Genomic DNA, 22,226 nt, shown 5'->3' on the forward strand with positions numbered 1-22,226 from the left:
CCCAGCGATTATCAGGCAACTGTACCATTTATTCAAAAACTAGACAGCGGTCCTGACCTACCATCTGCCTCATTGGAAACGCACAGACTATGCTCCTATGTCTTATGAATTTAATCTTTCCTCTGCATGTCCCTGTCCAAATGCCTTCAATGTTAAAAGGACGCAGAGTGCTGGAGTAACTCAGCGGGTCAGGCAGCATCTCTGGAGAACATGGATAGGTGACGTTTCACAGAGTGCTGGAGTAAGTCAGCGAGTCATGCAGCATCTCTGGAGAACATGGACAGGTGACGTTTCACAGAGTGCTGGAGTAACTCAGCGGGTCAGGAAGCATCTCTGGAGAACATGGACAGGTGACGTTTCACAGAGTGCTGGAGTAACTCAGCGGGTCATGCAGCATCTCTGGAGAACATGGATAGATGACGTTTCGCAGAGTGCTGGAGTAACTCAGCGGGTCAGGCAGCATCTCTGGAGAACATGGAAGGGTGACATTTCAGGTCGGGACCCTCCTTCAGATTGTCATATGTACCGACAATGGAACAAGTTCCGAATTTCACAAGTTGCAGATTTAGGCCTTTTATCCCATCGTCTACTCTGCCATTCAATCATGGCTGATCTAACTTTCCCTCTCAACCCCATTATCCTGTCTTGTCCCTATAACCCCTGACACCCTGTACTAATCAAGGATCTGTCAACCCCGCTTTAAAAATTTCCATTGATTTGATCTTCACAATGAATTCCACAGATTCACCACCCTCTGACTAAAGCAATTCCTCCTCATCTCCTTCCTAAAGGTTGTGCCCACTGGCCAAGGTTGTGCCCACTGGCCCTAGTCTCTCCCACTTAGTGGAAACATCCTCTCCACATCCACTCTATCCAGGTTTTCTCAAGCACACTCTCCTTTGCAGCAGCTTAACAGGCCCATAAATACCAAAACACACAGCAAAGAAATATAAGGAATTAAGAACAGTAATTATGGATAACCATCATAGTGCAAAAACTAATATCCGTTAAGCAACTAAAGACAGGCCGGGCAAAAGTCTGTAGCAATGTTTATGGAAATAATGCTCAGTTAGGGTTCAGTTCATTGCACACTTTATGTGCAATGTGACGAATAAAACCGTATTGTATTGTTTAGTTTAGAGATACAGCGTGAAAACTAACATTTACTAACATTATCCTACACCCACTAGGGACAATTTTTACATTTACCAAGCCATTTAACCTATAAACGTCTATGTGTTTGGAGTGTGGGAGGAAACCGAAGATCTTGGAGAAAACCCGCGCAGGTCACGGGGAGAACGTACAAACTCCGTGCAGACGGCACCCGTAGTCGGGATCGAACCGGGGCCTTCGCCACAAGGCAGCAACTCTACCGCTGCCTTACAATCATTAGTGGAATAGATTGGGTAGACAGACACAGTCTCTTGCCCAGAGTAGGGGAATCGAGAACGAGAGGACATAGGTTTGAGGTGAGAGTGGGAACCTGAGGGGTAACTTTTTCACGCAAATGGTGGTGGGTGTATGGAACGAGCTGCTGGAGGATGTGGTTGAGGCAGGGACTATCGCAACGTTTACGAAACATTTGGACAGGTACATGGATAGGACAGGTTTAGAGGGATGTGGGCTAGCGCAGTCAGGTGGGACTAGTGTAGATGGGGCATGTTGGTCAGTGTGGGCAAGTTGGGCCGAAGGGCCCGTTTCCACACAGCACGACCCTATGACTCTTAAAGCCTGGTTTACTGAAGTCCATATATATGCAATTAATTGTAATACTCGTGGGGTTGGGAGCTCTTGGCAAATTTCTATCATCAAATGGATTCTGTTTTGCATAATTTATTCATTTTTGGGGACTGAGATTAATTTGACACTTCAATGCATCTCAGTTCATTTTCTAAAAATAATTTGTGACAATAATTTTTTCATGATCCTGGCCTCAATATCTATCCTCGAGATAAACCGCAAATACAAATACACTTTTAAATGGTTATCTTTGAAAGGAAGCAACGCAAAATTGTTAATGAATGTTACTGATAGGATCGTCGTATTAGGGAACTAATGATCATATTTAACTCTTTTAAAACATTTGTCATTATTCTGCACGTTTCTTATCTTTCCATTCCTTCCCTGGAGTCAGTAACCAATACGAGCTCACTTCGACAGGAACTTAGCATCCTTTAAGAGCTTTAAGCAAATAGATAATTCTTATGCGAAGACAAGCGACACAAAAAGCTGGAGTTACTCAGTGGGACGGGATGGGTGACGTTTCGGGTTGAAACCCTACTTCGGAGTCCAGAACCAGTGGCCGCAGTTTAAGAATAAGGGGTAGGGCCATTTAGAACGGAAAACGAGGAAACACTTTTTCTCACAGAGAGTTGCGAGTCTGTGGAATTGTCTGTCTCAGAGGGTGGTGGAGGCCGGTTCCCTGGATACTTTCCAGAGAGAGCTAGTTAGGGATCTTAAAGATAGCGGATATGGGAGAAGGCAGGAACGGGTTACTGATTGGGGATGATCAGCCATGATTACATTGAACGGCAGTGCTGGCTCGAAGGGCCTACTCCTGCACCTATTGTCTTTTGTTTATTTAGACTGAGAATCAGGGGAGAGGGAGACGAGAGATATGGCAGGGTAAGGTGTGAAGAGGGGTCAAAGGGGACAAAGAAAGGAAAATGTTGTGTCCTTCAATGTAAAACCGTGACATGCGTGGATTTTCTCCGGGGATCTCTGGATTTCCTCCCACACTCCAAAGACGTTCAGGTTTTCTAGGTTCATTGACTTCGGAAAGGTTTGTAAATTGTCCCCATTGCATTAATGTGCGTGGATCGCTGGTCGGGGCGGACCCGATGGACCGAAGAGCCTGTTTCCCGCTTTGTAACCCTAAACTAAACTAAAAATAGAAACATAGAAAATAGGTGCAGGAGTAGGCCATTCGGCCCTTCGAGCCTGCAATGCCATTCAATATGATCATGGCTGATCATCCAACTCAGTATCCTGTACCTGCCTTCTCTCCATACCCCCTGATCCTTTTAGCCACAAAGGGCCACATCTAACTCCCTCTTAAATATAGCCAATGAACTGGCCTCAACTACCTTCTGTGACAGAGAGTTCCAGAGATTCACCACTTTCTGTGTGAAAAATGTTTTTCTCATCTCGGTCCTAAAGGATTTCCCCTTTATCCTTAAACTGTGACCCCTTGTCCTGGACTTTCCCAACATCGGGAAACAATCTTCCGGCATCTAGCCTGTCCAACCCCTTAAGAACTTTGTAAGTTTGGTGAGCCAGCCAGTAACAATGGTGAGCCAGCCAGGTCTGCCGAGACCAACGATCAGGTCTGGAATTTGCTGCTCTATAAAGCACCACAGTGATATATTGGGCCTTGGGGAGGCTGTGTACACATATCCCTCATCTTTAAAGAGCTAAAAGGATACAATGCTATAAACTAGCTTCAAGGTAGGTCATTAAATGATCAGATTTATGGAAAGACATATATCTACAAATATTTAAACTTCTGACCACAAGGTCATCTGGGAAAAGTTTCCAAAGTTTTCCAAAGCCCAGTGAAGTAGAGAAATGGGATTATTCCCATCAATCTAAACAAGGGAGGTGTGGTAAGACAGACACAAAATGCTGGAGCAACTCAGCGGGTCAGGCAGCATCTCTGGAGGAAAGGAATAGGTGACGTTTCTGCTCCAGACCGAGAGGCTGGGGAAAGGGAAACAGGAGATTTCGGGCCTGTCCCACTTGCCGATTTTTTTCGGCGACTGCCGGCGTCGTATCAGTGTCACCAAAAGATTTTGAACATTTCAAAATCCAGCGGCGAGAAAAAAAAAATTGTGACACTTGTAAAAATCACACGTCATCCAGCCCCGAATTTTTTCGGTGACCGGATACGTCAGCCAATGATGCCGGCAGTCACCGAAAAAAATCGCCAAGTCGAAAGATATGCAAAAAAAGTACCGACCCTAAAGGAAACTGGCCATTGCCAGCTGTGGTCAAGGTGAGAACGAGTTAAGGGCCTGTCCCACTTGGGCGTCATTTGCGCGTCTCAATAGACAATAGGTGTAGGAGTAGGCCATTCGGCCCTTCGAGCCAGCACCAACATTCAATGTGATCATGGCTGATCATCCCCAACCAGTACCCCGTTCCTGTCTTCTCCCCATATCCCCTGACTCCGCTATCTTTAAGAGCCCTATCTAGCTCTCTCTTGAAAGTATCCAGAGAACCCGCCTCCACCGCTCCTCTGAGGCAGAGAATTCCACAGACTCACAACTCCCTGGGAGAAAACGCGTTTCCTCATCTTCGTTCTAAATGGCATACCCCTTATTCTTAAACTGTGTGGCCCCGGTTTCTAGACACCCCCAACTTCGGGATCATGTGTACAGGGCATCTGGGCCATATTCAATGAAGTAGCGCGCGAGGGTGAGGGGTGATCTTATAGTGGTGTATCAAATCATGATGGGAATAGATTATGTGAGTCTTTTATCCAGGGTCAGGGAATCAAGAATCGGGGGGCATAGGTTTAAAGTGAGTGGGGGATGATTCAACAGGTATCTCAGATGGTGCGTTTGTCGGCACTGGGCCTGTACTCGCTGGAGTTTAGAAGAATGAGGTGGGGGGGGGGGGACCTAATTGAAACGTACAGAATAGTGAAAGGCTTGGATAGAGTGGATGTGGATGTGGATGTTTCCACTAGTGGGCGAGTCTAGGACTAGAGATCCTAGCCTCTGAATTAAAGGACGTTCCTTTAGAAAGGAGATGAGGAGGAATTGCTTTAGTCAGATGGTGGTGAATCTGTGGAATTCTTCGACACAGAAGGCTGTGGAGGCCAAGCCAGTTTATATATTTAAGGCAGAGATAGACAGATTCTTACTTAGTACCGGCATCAGAGGCTATGGGGAGAAGGCAGGACAATGGGGTTAGAAGGGCGAGATAGATCAGCCTTGATTGAATGGCAGAGTAGACTCGATGGGCCAAATGGCCTAATTCTATTCCCATCCCTTATGATCTTATGAGGCGAGAATAGACCAGGAGTAATCAGGACAGCCTGGTAGGTCCATTGTTGGCTCGGAAGACACCCTGCACACTTGGGGGAAGGCCAGAACCATGGGTCACAGTTTAAAGGGTAGGCCATTTAGGACTGAGGTGAAGAAAAACGTTTTCACTCAGAGAGTTGGGAATCTGTGGAATTCTCTGCCACAGAAGGCAATGGAGGCCAATTCACTGGATGTTTTCGAGAACAAGTTAGATTTAGCTCCAAGGGCTACAGGAATCAAGGGATATGGGGAGAAGGCCGGAACAGGGTATTGATTTTAGATGATAAGCCATGATCATATTGAATGGCAGTACTGGCATGAACGGCCAAATGGCCTACTCCTGCACCTATTTTTCTATGTTTCTCCCCAAAGCCACCACCTTCTTCCTAAAGTGTGGCGATCAGAACGACACACAATACAAAAAGCAAAGTTTTAAACACCTGCAACATGACTTCCTCAACTTTTGACCCAATGATAAAGGCAAACTGTACACCTTCTGTACCACCCTATCTAACTGTGTTACCACTTTCAGGGAGTTATGGCCTTGTACACCAAGATTCCTCTGTGCGTCAAAGCACCTCTACCAACACCTCCGCTCACTTCGCAATAACCAACCTGATCTCCCTGTGGCTCAGCACTTCTACTCCCCCTCCCATTCTGAATCTGAGCTTTCTGTCCTGGGCCTCCTCCATGCGGGGGCCACCACAAATTGGAGGAGCTGCACCTCATATTTCGCTTGGGTAGTTTACACCCCAGCGGTATGAACACAGACTCACCAGTCTCCGTGAGAAAAAATGTTTCCTTGTCTCCGTTCTAAATGGCTTGCACCTTATTCTTAAACTGTGGCCCCTGGTTCTGGACTGCCCCAACATCAGGAACAAGTTTCCTGCCTCTACCGTGCCCAAACCCTTAAGGGGGAGGGGAAGGGGAAGGGGGAGGGTGAGGGCGAGGGGGAGAGAGCGCTAGCTAGCTAGAGCTGATTTTCCGCACCCTTGGTCCCAGAGCTTTTCTGGATTATCCGTGTTCCTGGATCAACAGAGGTCATGGCCTCCGAGAGGAGTCCAACGGTGCCGGAAAGATCTGCTTAGGCCGCTGAGACCTCGAGTTCCCTCATCAAATCCGGTTCATTACATTACACTAAATCCAGAATTGCCTTCTCCCTAGTAGGTTCCATTACAAGCTGCTCGAAGAATCCATCTTGGATGCACTCTACAAAGTCCCTCCTTTGGGGTCCAGTACCAACCTGATATCCCAGTCTACCTGCATGTTGAAATCTCCCCATAAACACCGTAGGATTTCCTGCACCCTGTCTCCAGGCTACTGTTTGGGGGCCTGTAGATGTCACATTAGGGTCTTTTTACCCTAAATGTCTCAGTTCTATCCACAATGACTCTATGTCACCCCTTGCAAGGGACTGCATTTCATTTCTTACCAACAGAGCCACCTCATCCCCTCTGCCCACATGTCTGTCTTTTCCATAGGGCATATACTATACCCCTGAATATTCAGCTCCCAGCTCTGATCCTCTCGCAGCCATGTTTCTGTAATTCCCACAACATTGTACTCACCAATTTCTAACTGAGCCTCAAGCTCAACCACTTTTTATTCTTATACTTTGCGCATTCATATATAAAACATTTGATTCGATATTCGCCTCTCCTCTCACACCGGTTCCTATTTCACCTGGCCTTACTCTCTTATCCCTTCTTGAACTTTCCGTCCCATTAATTTGGGTGTCCTTCGTAACTTTTCCTGTACTCTCTTCCCCTTTAACGCCATCCTTGTACTCCCAATTTGTCAACCCCTCCTTTTGTGTCTATCTTCGATTTAAACTAGCATCTGTAGTTCCTTCCTGCACATCGAATGTATCATATCTTTCCGTTGACTGGTTAGCACGCAGCAAAGGCTTTTCACTGTGACAACAAATAATAAACTACTGTAACTAACGGTTACAATAGTGTGAACGGATGATCAATGGCCGGCGTGGACTCGATGGGCCACCGGGCCTGATTCCGAGCTGCATCTCCAAAACTAAAACGATAACTGGCCTTGCACAGAGTGCTGGAGTAACTCAGCCGGTCAGGCAGCATCTCTAGAGAACATGGATAGGTGATGTTTCACAGAGTGCTGGAGTAACTCAGTGGGTCAGGCAGCATCTCTGGGGAACTTGGATAGGTGACGTTTCACAGAGTTCTGGATGGAGTAATTCAGCGGGTCAGTAAATGCGCCAGCATTTCTGGAGAACACGGATAAGTGATGTTTTAGGTCGGGACCCTTCTCCAAACTGATTGTGGGGAGGTGGGGGTGAGGACTGGAAGCAAGATGAGATCAGGTCCAGCGACAGATGACCTCAATCAGGCATGGAGGTTCCTTGATAGGCCGATTGTTGACTGGGGACGGTGAGATCCCAAGAGTTATACACGGTTGTGAATTGTGGGACTGGTTAATCGAATTTTATTGGAGGAAGGGGGAAGAGGATGTGGGAGGGAGTGTGTTTGTAGAAGTCACCTGTAAGTAGAGAATTTAACGTTGACATTCCCAAAGCCTCCTTTGTCATTTCTTTGCTCAACATCTGCCAACCAAAGATCCTATAGCGAGCAAGATAGATCACTCGACGAAAAAGACATAGTACGGTCATGGGCAGATTCATGGGTAATTTTTTGGCCCCATTTCCGTAACCGGCTTCCATCTCCGCACCAAAGATCCCATAAGATGCTAGTGCGGAGACGGAAGCCGGTTACGAAAACATCCTCGTTAAAAATAAAAGTTATTTGGTAAAAATCTTCTCCTCATTTTCAGAATTATAATTTATTAATACAAACTGTTACCCCACAACGGTGATTACACTGCGAATCGGGTCGGTTTACTGAAATGGATGAAAAAAAGGCCCAAGTTCCGCTCCATTGCCCTACACGTCAGCCCATTGCATTTAGAAGGAATGGTCTATCTTGCTTGCTATAGGATCTTTGATGCCAACAATGCTCATTTGGACAGACATTTGATTGTTCACAAAAAAAAAAAAACGTAGAACAGTACAGCAACAGTACAGGATCATCCCATAGCTCCAACTGCCACGAAACAAGACAAAATAACCGTCCCTACATCATCAACTCGCTAAATTTCAATAAACTTTGCTACCAATATTCCCTTTACCCAAGGACGATAAAGGAATGGAATACGTCACTACCCAACACACGTGCTGCTCCTGATGTTAAGTCATTTAAAAAGGGGATTGGACTACAGAACACTGTTCCTGCCGTCTCCCCATATCCCCTGACTCCGCTATCTTTACGAGCCCTATCTAGCTCTCTCTTGAAAGCATTCCGAGAACCTGCCTCAGACAGAAATTCCACAGACTCGCCACTCTCTGTGAGAAAAAGCGTTTCCTTGTCTACGTTCTAAATGGCTTACTCCTTATTCTTAAACTGTGGCCCCTGGTTCTGCACTCCCCCAACATCGGGAACATGTTTCCTGCCTCTAATGTGTCCAAGCCCTTAACAATCTTATATGTTTCAATGGGATGCCCCCTCATCCTTCTGAACTCCAGAGTGTACAAGCCCAGCTGCTCCATTCTCTCAGTATATGACAGTTCCGCCATCCCGGGAATTAACCTTGTAAACCAACACTGATCTCCCTCAATAGCAAGAATGTCCTTCCTCAAATTAGGGGACCAAAACTGCACACAATACTCCAGGTGTGGTCTCACTAGCCGCCAATGGAATTCACCGGTGACAACCTATGTAATCCTGGCAACAACCTACGACAGCACCTACGTCAGGAGAAGTCAGGTTACGCTCATTGGCGACAAGCCAACTGTCGCCGAAAGGTTTTGAACATTTCAAAATCCAGCGGCGACCAGAAAAACGCTACGACTCTTTAGGTGACCGAGGAGACTACTCACGACCATACAGGCGACCATGTGGAGACAGCCTAGTCGCCTAAAAAAAATCGCCTAAGTGGGAAAGGCCCTTAACTCAGCAGGCCAGGCCGCATCTCTGGAGAAAAGGAATTGGTTACATTACGGGTCGGGGCTATTCTTCAGACCCATTTAAGTTTGTCCAACCTCTCCTTATAGCTAATACACTCTAATCCAGGTAGCGTCAGGTAAAGTTTCTCTGCGCCCTCTCCAGTCCCCATATACCTTCCTGTAATGGGGCGACCAGAACTGCACACCATAGTTAAACGCGGCCTAACCGAAGTCCTATAAAGCTGCAACATGACCTCCTGACCTGTAGACTTGACCGATGAAGGCAAGCACACCGTATTCTTTCATTACCAACTCCATCTACTTCAGCAGTTCCACCGAGTCCACGCCAACCAGCTATCACCCGTTCACACTCGCACATTGTTGTCCCACTTTCTCATCCAATCCCTACACATTAGGGGCAATTCATTTTAGTAATTAGATATCAATTAAAAATTATCGTTTCGCCGAACACCCCGCTCGGTCCGCAATAACCTGCTGAGTCCCGGTGGCTCAGCACTTCAAACTCCCCCTCCCACTCCGTCTCCGACCTCTCTGTCCTGGGTCTCCTCCATGGCCACAGCGAGCAGCACCGGAAATTGGAGGAACAGCACCTCATATTCCGTTTGGGGAGTCTGAACCCGGGGGCATGAACAGTTCCCAATTCTGTGTCCTTGCTGTCTCCTCCCCTTCCTCAGCTCCCCTGCTGTCTCCTCCCACCCTCCAGCCTTCCGGCTACTCCTCCTTTTCCCTTTCTTGTCCCCACCCACCACCACCCCTGATCAGTCTGAAGAAGGGTTTCGGCCCGAAACGTTGCCTATTTACTTCGCTCCATAGATGCTGCTGCACCCGCTGAGTTTCTAGCTTTTCTGTGTAACCATTATAACCACCATCTTTGGAGTGCTCTTCAGAGATGTGCAAATAGCAGAAAGTGGTTATTAATAATCAGAGTTTTGTCCGAGCCAGGTTTAATAGCCTGATGGCTGTGGGGAAGTAGCTATTCCTGAATCTGGTTGTTGCAGTCTTCAGGCTCCTATACCTTCTACCTGAAGGTAGCAGGGAGATGAGTGTGTGGCCAGGATGGTGTGGGTCTTTGATGATACTGCCAGCCTTTTTGAGGCAGCGACGGCGATAAATCCCCTCGATGGAAGGAAGGTCAGAGCCGATGATGGACGGGGCAGTGTTTACTACTTTTTGTAGTCTTTTCCTCTCCAGGGTGCTCAAATTGCCGATCAAAAGCCACGATGCAACCGGTCAGCGTGCTCTCTACTGTGCACCTGTAGAAGTTAGAGAGAGTCTTCCTTGACAAACTGACTCTCCGTAATCTTCTCAGGAAGTAGAGGCGCTGATGAGCTTTTTTGATAATTGCGTTAGTGTTCTCGGACCAGGAAAGATCTTCAGAGATGTGCACGCCCAGGAATTTGAAGTTCTTGATGCCCTAGTGCTGGAAGGCAGCAACTCTACCGTTGCGCCTCCCTGCCGCCCCATCCGTTTCCTTCTTTGGACCTTGGAGATGCAGCATGGAAACGGCCTCTCGGCCCACCGAGTCTGCTCCGACCAGCGATCATCCCGCACACTAACACTATCCTACACACACTAGGGACAATTTACAATTTTACTGAAGCCAATTAAACATACAAACCTGCATGTGTTTGGAATGTGGGAGGAAACCGGAGCAACCGGAGAAAACCCACGCAGGTCACAGGGAGAACGTGCAAACGCCGTACATACAGCACCAGTAGTCGGGATGGAACCCGGGTCTGTGGCGATGTGAGGCAGCAACACTACCGCTGCGCCACCGTGATCACAACCAAATACTATGGTCAATAGAAACTTGGAAAGCAGCATCCATTCATCGAATAAAGCAGTATCCATTCATCGAATAAACACCACAGACACAAAAAGCTGGACTAACTCAGCGGGACAGGCAGCATCTCTGTAGAGGGGTGGGGGGAGAGAGTGGGGAGGGAGAGTGGGGGGGGGGGGGGGAGAAGTGGAAGTGGAACAGTGGGTAGGGAGGGAGGGAGGGGTAAAGGGAGTGGTGGAAGAGGGTCAGAGGGGTAGGGGAAGGGGTGGGGGAGGGAGAGGGGTGGGGTAAGTGGGAGAGAAGTGGAAGAGTGCGGAGGGAGGGTTAGGAGGAGTGGTGGAAGAGGGACAGAGGGGAAGGAGGGCAGAGGAGAGAGAGGGAAGGGCGTGGGGTAGAGAGGGGTGGGGGAGGAGGGGGAGGAGGAGGGAGATGGGGAGGAGAGAGGGTGGGGAGGGGAGGGGAGAGAGGGTGTGGGGAAGAGAGGTGATGGGGTACCACCTCCAATTTAAATTCCATTTGGAATATTTTGAAGGACCAAGAAACCAAGAATGGGTGACGTTTCGGGTCGAGACCCTTTGCAGTTCTGACACACATCAAACAAACACACAGCCTTACAAATGATCAGAACTAAAGATTAAATTGCCAGTTACAATAACCAAGTCCTTGACAAATGTCACCCTTTATGGGCTCAGTCGGTAAATGAAGGTGAATTCTGCAGTCAGAAGAATTCTTAGACAGGCACAAAATGCCGGAGTAACTCAGCGGGACAGGCAGCATCTCTGGAGAGAAGGAATGGGTGACGTTTCGGGCCGAGACTCTTCTGCAGACTCCAAGGTGGGTCTCTATCCGAAACGTCAGCCATTCCTTCTACCCAGGGATGCCGCCTGAGCCGCTGAGTTACTCCAGCATTTTGCGTCTATCTTCGGTGTAAACCAGCATATGCAGTTCCCTGCCACAAACAAGAATTCTTGGTGCAGAAATCAAACACAGCTCCAACGAAAGATGCGTTGCTTAACTCCACTCTCCCAAGCTTGAATTTAGCAAGCATTAAAAAATCACAAAAAAACCCTCTTGTTCCCACATGTGGGATGGCTGCTAGTTTCCTTCCAGATTGAGGCCGTGATTTTTGTTTACACGTCTAATGGAAAGCAAAAAAGGAGGGGGGGTAAGCGAACAACATAATCTTTCCTAAACAGGTGTACAGAGGAAGGGGTGGGTAAGGAATAAATGTTTAAAGGAACTGTTTACACTCACGGGCGCAGAGGAAGAAGCGGCCCACGCAAGCTGGTATTGCAGACCCCAGTGTGTAGGAGGGAGGGAGGGAGGGAGGTTTTCTCTCAGTGTCTAAAGCCACCGCAGCACGACATCACCACAGCTCGGTTTCTATCTGTGGGGCGCAGCTTAAGTGAGTTCACCTCGTCTGCTTTGTTCTTCCGGCATCTCTCAGTATTTCCGCGCAGTCTCGACCAGTCGACGGGCAGATCTCAGACGCAGCCGGCAACACAGCAGAGGGCGGGTGGGGAGTGAAATGCCTGCAAGCTATCTTCACTCTGGCACACAGAGAGAGAGAGATCGCTCTCCCCTCTCAGTCCACAATGGAGCACCAGGGCCGCTTCCTTCACACGGAGCCTCCTCTGTGTGTGTGTGTGTGTGTTCGCTTTAAGACTTCTATCCGGCTCTCATCTCCTCCTCCTCCTCCACCCCCAGCCGTTCAAAGACAATAGAGGTGTGACCATTTGCATTGCGAGCTGCCTGGCAAATATATTTGAGGCCAGCCCTTCACACTAATGGACGCCGACAAGCAAGTGGGCGGCCTGCCTGCTGCACCCGTTGGCATAGCAACCGGGCCTAGCTGCGCTTTCACCCCTCAGCCTCGCCACCAAAGATCACAGTATCTTTGCTCGCCACTACTTCTTCTCCTATATCATAGAAACATAAGAAAAATAGGTGCAGGAGTAGGATATTTGGCCTATCACCTCCTTCTATCTCGCAGAAACGTAGTTCACTTTCATTCATGTGTCCTATATCTCTCTCTACATCACCGTCAATATCTCTCGTTTCCCTCTCCCCTGGCTCTCAGTCTGAAGAAGGATCTCGACCCGAAACGTCGCCCATTCATTCTCTCCAGAGATGCTGCCTGACCCGCTGAGTTACTCCAGCATTTCGTGTCCAAACCCTTAACAATCTTATATGTTTCAATAAGATGCCCTCTCATCCTTCTAAATTCCAGAGTGTACAAGCCCAGCCGCTCCATTCTCTCAGCATATGACAGTCCCGCCATCCTGGGAATTAACCTTGTAAACCTACGCTGCATTCCCTCAATAGAAAAAATGTCCTTCCTCAAATTAGGGGACCAAAACTGCACACAATACTCCAGGTGTGGTCTCACTTCTCCAGAGATGCTGCCTGATGTGCTGAGTTTCTCCAGCACTCTGTGTCCGTACAGAATCGACACACTCCTGGTTAAACACAGCACATAAACATTCCAGGACACAAACTTTGCCATTAGACTGGCATCTATCTCATGGACTGTGGATCCAATCCTTGCTGTTTCTAATCAGCCGTTGAGTTTTCTGAGACCTTCAATATCTTAATCAGGGGTCTGGAACGTAATAACACTGAGCCACATCATGTGATTTTTGCGGGGTAATTAGGCTATGAAACGTACATATATATCGGTGGCAACAAGAACCCAATATGTTCTCACTCAATGATACACTGTATTCACGGGACAGCACGGTGGTGCAGCGGTAGAGTTGCTGCCTTACAGCGCCAGAGACCCGGCTTCAGTCCTGACTACGGGCGCTGTCTGTGTGAAGTTTGTTTGTTCTCCCCGTGAACTGCGTGGGTTTTTTTTCCGCGAGCTCTGGTTTCTTCTCACACTCCAAAGACGTGCAGGTTTGCAGGTTAATTGGCTTTGGTAAAATTGTCCCTTGTGTGTGTGGCCGAAGGGTCTATTTCCACGCTGTAGACAATAGACAATAGGTGCAGGAGTAGGCCATTCGGCCCTTCGAGCAATTCAATGTGACCATGGCTGATCATTCACAATCAGTACCACGTTCCTGCCTTCTCCCCATATCACCTGACTGCGCTATCTTTAAGAGCCCTATCTATCTCTCTTGAAAGTATCTCTAAACGATATCACGGAGTGGTGGTGCTGGTGAACAGCTGCGGCTCGCCTGCAGTCCGTTTGTCTTTACTTTTTTGTGTTGTTTTTTTTTCGTTTTGTCTAGTTACATTTTTGGTTTTTAGGTTGTGTTTATGTGGGGGGGGGGGGGGGGTGGGGGGTTGAAACGGGGCTTGCTGTCTCTCCTAATGGCGGAGCTGGTGACCTCGAGGCTCCGGAGGCAGCCTGACAGGACTCGCCCTGGGCTCGCTCCCGTGAAGGCGGCCCAGCTCGGGGCTGGAACTGCGCTCCCGTGAGGGGCTGTGACGATCCCGTGAGGGCGGCCTGGCGAGGGGCTGAGACTCTCCCGTGAGGGGCTGTGGCACTCCCGTCGGAGTTGGCCCAGCTCGAGGTGGAACGGCACTCCCGTCGGAGTGACCCAGCCCGAGATGGAACGGCACTCCCGTCGGAGTGACCCAGCCCGAGATGGAACGGCAGTCCCGTCTGAGTTGGCCCAGCCCGAGATGGAACGGCACTCCCGTCGGAGTGACCCAGCCCGAGATGGAACGGCACTCCCGTCGGAGTTGGCCCAGCTCGAGGTGGAACGGCACTCCCGTCGGAGTGGCCCAGCTCGAGGTGGAACGGCACTCCCGTCGGAGTGACCCAGCCCGAGATGGAACGGCACTCCCGTCGGAGTGACCCAGCCCGAGATGGAACGGCAGTCCCGTCTGAGTTGGCCCAGCCCGAGATGGAACGGCACTCCCGTCGGAGTGACCCAGCCCAAGATGGAACGGCACTCCCGTCGGAGTGACCCAGCCCGAGATGGAACGGCACTCCCGTCGGAGTTGGCCCAGCTCGAGGTGGAACGGCACTCCCGTCGGAGTGGCCCAGCTCGAGGGAGGTATGGCGCTCCCGTCAGAGCGGCCCAGCTCGAGGGAGGAACGGCACTCACGCGAGGGCGATCCGGCTTGGGGCTGGAACGGTGCTCCGGTGGCTGGGACGGCGTTCTGGCGGCGGTGACCTGAGTCCTGGGTTCAGCCGCGGGCCAGCGGCCGCGTCCGCTGGACTGGAGGGCGGCAGCTTCGACCACCCCGGGCCGCGGTGTTTGAGCCGGCCCGTTTGCGGGGTTCGGTGATGCCATCGCCCGGTGGGGAATCGCCTCAGCGCAGAGGGAGAAGAGGAGGGAAGATACAGTAACCCTAAGATTTTTGCCTCTACCACAGTGAGGAGGTGCTTGGAGGATACACTGTGGTGGATGTTAATTTGTGTTTATTGTTGTTATTATTGTATGATTGTATGTATGACTGCAGACACGAAATTTAGTTCAGACCGTAAGGCCTGAATGACAATAAAGGTATTCAATTCAATTCAATCATGCCATGCACAGGGCACAAGTGTTAAATGTTGTGATAGTCCCTGCCTCAACTACCTTCTCCAGCAGCTCGTTCCACACACCCAACACCCTTTGAGTAAAAAAATGCTACCCCTCAGGTTCCTATTAAATCTTCTCCTCCTCATCTTAAACCTATGTCCTCTGGTTCTCAATTCCCCTTCTCTGGGTAAAAGAGTCTGTACATTCAGGGCCGGCCTTAAGCCGATTGGACCGATTTCTCCCAATTGGGCCCCTCGCCTAAGGGGGCCCCGCGTTAATTTTCCGTATTTCGTACGGAACTACAAATTTGCTTTGTTAAATAAAGTTTAAAAAAAAACATTTGCCATACGGAAATTTTTACAAAACAAACATGGATAACAACCGCTGCACGGCCATCAGACACAAACGATTTGTTAACTACTACTGTAGCACTTGTTAACAGCCAGTTGTTAACAAGTAGTTATACAATGTATCATCAATGCATCGATCCACATTCCTCAGTAAATGTAATTGTGTTTTTGAACAAATATTAATGACAATTCGTTCCTTTGAATATAATTCACGCGGCGTCATTAAGACTTGTTCAAAACACAATTACATTTACCGAGGAATGTGTCATCAATGCATCGATCTACATTCAGAATTTCTTAAAACTCACCATCATGATTGAGGGCTTCTTCTTGGTGAGCTTCTTGGTGTGCAACAGTTTAGTCATTCAATTTACCTACCGACCCACGTTTTGTCTCTCTGTCTTTCACTCTCTCCCTCCCTCTCCCTCTCACACGCTCTCTCTCTCCCGCTCCCCATCTCGCCTCTTTCTAGCTCTCTCAGCATTCCCGGAATCATTGACGTTTTGCGGTAGTTAAAAATGCTGGAAATAGCCAACGTTTCGGGTCGAAACCCTTCTACAAACCCTTCTACAAACGTTGGCTATTTCCTTTGATCCAAAGATGCTGCCTCACCCGCTGAGCTTCTCCAGCATTTTTTGTCTACCTTCGATTTTCCAGCATCTACAGTTCCTTCTTAGACGTTTTGCAGTGATGGCTACATCTGCGGATCCTTTCTGTTGGGGGGGGGGGGGGGGGGGAAAGAGTCCTGGCCCATGGCGGATCCTGATAAGTGATATGTTCCCTCCGCAGCCTTGCCCACTGAGTTCCTCCAGCACTCTTGTGTTTTTTGTTTGGCTCTGAAGTTGAAGGTGGACCCCCCTGTGTCTACCTTCAATTCCCTGTCTGTTGTGGCTCAGCGGGACGGGCAGGGGCTCTGGGGAGAGGGTTGCGTTTCTGGTTGAGACCCTTCTTCAGACAATCACAAGTGCTCTCACCGACGAGAGTTCAGTTCAGTCTGAAGAAGGGTCGTCTCTCCAGAGTCGCAGTGCTGTCTGTCCTGCTGATTTCTTAATTTCTCATGGCATCCCCCCCCCCCCCCCCCCCCCCCCCCCTCCTGCCCAAGCTCAGCCTCACAGACCTTAGCGGCCCCCTCCTTCTCAACGCTCCTGCCCTCCCCGCAACTTTATCCCTGGCTAGACTCCCCACACGTTGTGAAAGGAACTCTCCCCCCAATTGGTCCCTTGAACTAGTATAGTCTTTCAATAAGATGACAACTGATTCATATTGTCCTGGTGTGCTCCCGTATTTCCCAAAGTTCCTATAGCAAGCAAGATAGACCACTCCTTCTAAATACAATGAGCTGACGTGTAGTACGCCACGGAGCGGAACGTGGGCCTTTTTGTCATCCATTTCAGTAACCCGACCCGACTCGCAGTGTAATCAACATTGTGGGGGAACAGTTTGTGTTAAAAAATTATAATTCTGAAAATGAGGAGAAGATTTTTACCAAATAACTTAATTTTATGAGGATGTTTCCGTAACCGGCTTCGGTCTCTGCACTAGTATCTTTGCTCCGCTGTGGGATCTTTGGTGCGGAGACAGAATCCAGTTACGGAAATGGGGCTGAAAATTACCCATGAATCTGCCCATGACCGTACTACGTCTTTTTCATCGAGTGATCTAGCGTTGTTTTTTGCCACCAATTTGCCATCACCCTCCACCCCCTCACCCATTCAGTAATTCAGAAAGAAGGAGATTTGAATTGTTGCAATTTGAATTGTTACATTGTTTATTTTTATTTTTATTTTTACGGAGAGAACAATCTGCGCATGCGCGGTTTAAGATTTTTTTAAAGCCGACTGACCGTCATATTGCTCACGACACGCGACTCATTTGTAATTATTTATTTATATTTCTATGAAAATTGTTCCCAATTGGGCCGCGCACCTCCTAAGGCCGGCTCTATGTACATTGGCTCGATCTATTCCCACAGGGCCCAGGAAACAGGCTGGCTGGTGTTCAAATGAAGATAGACTGTCTCATTACAAGATCTAAAAGACTAATCTACTTCCAAGACTGGATTTATGGTGATGATCTTATTGAACAGCAGATAAAGCATGAAGGACCAATTAGCTTATTCCTGATCTATTTCTCAAGCTTCTTATCCCCTAAGAATCCTTTTGTTTACTTGTACCTGTTTTCTTGGAAATACAACGCAGAAACAGGCCCTTCGGCCCACCGAGTACACGAGACCAGTGATCCCTGCACACTAACACTGTCCTACACACACTAGGGGCAATTTGCAATTATATACAACCCTGCACGTCTTTGGAGTGTGGGAGGAAACCAGAGATCCCAGAGAAAAACCATGTTGGTCACAGGGAGAATGTACAAACTCCGTACAGACAAGCACCTGTAGACAGGATCGAATCCGGGTCTCTGGCGCCACGAGGCACCATATCTACGGCTGCGCCACCGTGCCACTCCCGTGTTTTCACTAAATGTTGCTCACAAAGATCTCCCTGACCCTTGATAGCGGAGTCAGGGGCTATGGGGAGAAGGCAGGAACAGGGCACTGATTAGGGATGATCAGCCATGATCACATTGAATGGCGGTGCTGGTTCAATGCAATGTTAATGGAAGCTAATGGAATGTTGGCCTTCATAGCAAGAGGATTTCGGTATAGGAGTAAAGAGGTTCTTCTGCAGTTGTATAGGGCTCTGGTAAGACCACATCTGGAGTATTGCGTACAGTTTTGGTCTCCTAATTTGAGGAAGGACATCCTTGTGATTGAGGCAATGCAGCATAGGTTCACGAGATTGATCCCTGGGATGGCGGGACTGTCATATGAGGAAAGATTGAAAAGACTGGGTTTGTATTCACTGGAGTTTAGAAGGATGAGGCGGAGAATTCTACAGACTCACAACTCTCTGTGAAAAAGTGTTTTCTCATCTCCGTTCTAAATGGCTTGCTCCTTATTCTTAAACTGGAGCATCTGGAGGAAACCCACGCGGTCACAGGGGAGAGCATGCAAACTCCACACAGACAGCACCCGGCTGAACCCGAGTCTCTGGCGCTGTGAGGCATCGGCTCTACCAATTGCGCTACCATGGCACTCTAATGTTCTTGAACGAGCGCAGCAGTAGAGTTGCTGCCTCACAGCGCCAGAGACCCAGGTTTCATCCTAACTACGGGTGCTGTCTGCACGGAGTTTGTACGTTCTCCCCGTGACCTGCGTGGGTTTTCGCCGGGCGTTCCTGTTTCCTCCCACACTCCAAGGACGTACAGGTAAAATTGTAAATCATCTCTAGTTTAGTTGAGTTTATTGTCACGTGTACCGAGGTACAGTGAAAAGCCTTTGTTGCATGCTAACCAGTCAGCAGAAAGACAATACGCGATTACAAATAGTGTGTGTGGGATAGTGTTAGTGTCGGTGGGCTGAAGGGCCTGTTTCTGTGCTGTGTCTCTAAACTAATCGAAGCATTAGGTTGTAAGCTAGACAAGTGTTTTTTTTTAAGAAAGAACTGCAGATGCTGGAAAAATCGAAGGTAGACAAAAATGCTAGAGAAACTCAGTGGGTGAGGCAGCATCTATGGAGCGAAGGAATAGGCGACGTTTCGGGTCGAGACCATTCTTCTCCTTCGCTCCATAGATGCTGCTTCACCCGCTGAGTTTCTCCAGCATTTTGTCTTCAAGTGATTTTTTTAAACTCTTTTTAACCAGGACTCAAATTAATTGGCTGGAAATTCATCTGTTCTGCACTGCCACACACTACAGATTGTTATCGCTGACTTGCACTAAAATTTGGCCACTGGAAAAACACGCTCATTAACATTTGAACTTAGCAGCTGTTTCTGGTTGATCTCTGCTGCTCCAGCCAGGCACAGGCTATTAAAGAACTTCCAGGGTTTTTTTTAAAAACTGCACGTGTAGTTTAGTTTAGTTTAGTTGAGAGATACAGCGCGGAAACGGGCCTTTCGGCCCACCGTTACCCCGGCACACGAACAATATCTTACTGGGGACTACTAATCCATCGTCGGCTCTGACCTCCGTACCATCGAGGGGATCTATCGCAGTCGCTGCCTCAAAAAGGCAGGCAGCATCATCAAGGACCCACACCATCCTGGCCATTCACTCATCTCTCTGCTGCCTTCAGGTAGAAAGTACAGGAGCCTGAAGACTGCAACATCCAGGTTCATGAACAGCTTCTTCCCCACAGCCATCAGACTATTAAACCATATAACCATATATAACAATTACAGCACGGAAACAGGCCATCTCGGCCCTTCTAGTCTGTGCCGAACACGTATTCTCCCCTAGTCCCATCAACCTGCGCTCAGACCATAACCCTCCATTCCTTTCCCGTCCATATAACTATCCAATTTATTTTTAAATGATAAAATCGAACCTGCGTCCACCACCTTCACTGGAAGCTCATTCCACACAGCTACCACTCTCTGAGTAAGGAAGTACCCCCTCATGTTACCCCTAAACTTCTGTCCCTTAATTCTCAAGTCATGTCCTCTTGTTTGAATCTTCCCTACTCTCAGTGGGAAAAGCTTATCCACGTCAACTCTGTCTATCCCTCTCATCATTTTAAAGACCTCTATCAAGTCCCCCCTTAACCTTCTGCACTCCAAAGAATAAAGACCTAACTTGTTCAACCTTTCTCTGTAACTTAGTTGCTGAAACCCAGGCAACATTCTAGTAAATCGCCTCTGTACTCTCTCTATTTTGTTGACATCCTTCCTATAATTAGGCGACCAAAATTGTACACCATACTCCAAAACTCTTACTTCGCTCCTGCACCTAACCCCACAATCTCCACACTCAAACTCAACTATAACAAAATCTGAACTTTAATAGCCTATTGCACTTTATCTGCTTATTTATGTGTATAACATATATATCTGATATATTTAATAGCCTATTGCACGTTATCTGTATATATATATTCAATGTTATATGGACACACTGATCTGTTCTGTCCAAGCGAAATATGAGGTGCTGCTTCTTCAATTTCTATGGATGCCACTCCATTCTCTCAGCATATGGCAGTCCCGCCATCCCGGGAATTGAACAGAAAAGCAGGGATTAATGCATGTGGTGCTGTAATGAAACAGATCACAGTTCCACGGCACAGAACAAGGCTAGAAGACATCACTTCAAGGTGAGAGAGGCAAAGTCCCAGAGGTTCACCTGCACCTCCAGGTGCGACAGAGGCTCACCTGCACCTCCTCCAACCTCATCTATTGCATCCGCTGCTCTAGGTGTCAGCTGATCTACATTGGCAAGACCAAGCGTAGGCTTGGCGATCGCTTCGCCCGAACCCCGCCGCTCGGTTCCGCATTAACCAACCTGATCTCCCGGTGGCTCAGCACTTCAACTCCCCCTCCCATTCTGAATCTGACCTCTCTGTCCTGGGCCTCCTCCATGGCCAGAGTGAGCACCACCGGAAATTGGAGGAGCAGCACCTCATATTTCGCTTGGGCAGTCTGCACCCCAGCGGCTTGAACATTGACTGCTCCAATTTCCGGTAGCCCTTGCTGTCTCCTCCCCTTCTCAGCTCTCCCTCAGCCCTCTGGCTCCTCCTCTTCCTTTCTTTCGCTCCATAGATGCTGCTGCACCCGCTGAGTTTCTCCAGCATTTTTGTCTACCTTTAAGGTTTAAAGGAGACGACTGGGCAAGTTCCCCCCCCCCCCCCCCCCCCCCAGTGTGTTGTGGGTGCTGGGAAGTGGTGGTGGAGGCAGATATGAAAGTGGTGTTTAATACACTTTTGGATAAGCATATGGATATGCAGCGAATGGGGGGGGGGGGATATGGGTCACAGGCAGAGATTAGTTTAACTAGGCATATTAAGGGCTTTTTCCTGTGCTGCATGGGTCTATAATCCACCACAGACCATGGAGGTATCTTCTAGGCACCCCCACACCAACCTTTGTGAAAAAAGCTGGCTCAGCACATTTCTTTTAAACTTTGTCCCCATCAGCTTAAAGCAATCTGAAACTAAATCGCTCATCCAATAACCTATCCATTTTACCACATATCCATCCGTTGCCGCCCCTTATTTGTCCTGGTCTTTTCTTGCTTCCAGTTCTTCCCCCCTCTACCTTCAGTCTGACCCGAAACGTCACCTATCCATGTTCTCCAGAGATGCTGCCTGACCCGCTGAGTTACTCCAGCACTCTGTGAAACGTCACCTATCCATGTTCTCCACAGATGCTGCCTGATCCGCTGACCTACTCCAGCACTCTGTGTCCATCTTCGGTATAAACCAGAATCTGCAGTTTTTCCATTTTATTTTTACCTCTCCATGACTGTTACGTTCTCTAAACACCCCGACATCTTTTTGTTTAGTCTGTTTCCACACGGTGCAAAGATCACAAAGGGGTGAGAGGTGATCTACACATCATGAACCTGTCCGCCAAATCCCACCTCCAAAACAGTCAACACCTTGTTAAACGGATTGGTTTTTGAGAATCCTTTAAACACAATTAAAACTTAGAACAGACGACTTCCCCTGACTTTGACTCGGGGAAGTGAAAACCGGTGGATAAATGGCCACAGTATAAACAAGAATGGGTCAAAATGAGAAAGGCTGAACAAAGGGATATTGTA

The 22,226-nt window shown here is 48.4% G+C and overlaps 1 protein-coding gene across 5 annotated transcripts in view; it reads right to left on the reverse strand.

The window, feature by feature from the left end:
- The window catches only part of LOC129695251 (storkhead-box protein 2-like), a 177,051-nt gene that overhangs the window by 33,591 nt on the left and 121,234 nt on the right, over nucleotides 1-22,226 (reverse strand). Inside the window, exon 1 of one of the 5 annotated variants that reach the window (XM_055632041.1) lies at nucleotides 12,217-12,387. The exons of 3 other annotated variants lie outside the window; for them this stretch is intronic. In XM_055632041.1, the coding sequence (XP_055488016.1) occupies nucleotides 12,217-12,241 (25 nt within the window). In that variant the 5' untranslated portion in view covers nucleotides 12,242-12,387. One more of the 5 variants, XM_055632042.1, reaches the window with a different exon arrangement.

The sequence above is a fragment of the Leucoraja erinacea genome, chromosome 3, assembly GCF_028641065.1.
Source record: "Leucoraja erinacea ecotype New England chromosome 3, Leri_hhj_1, whole genome shotgun sequence".
In the NCBI taxonomy this organism is placed as follows: Eukaryota; Metazoa; Chordata; class Chondrichthyes; order Rajiformes; family Rajidae; genus Leucoraja; species Leucoraja erinaceus.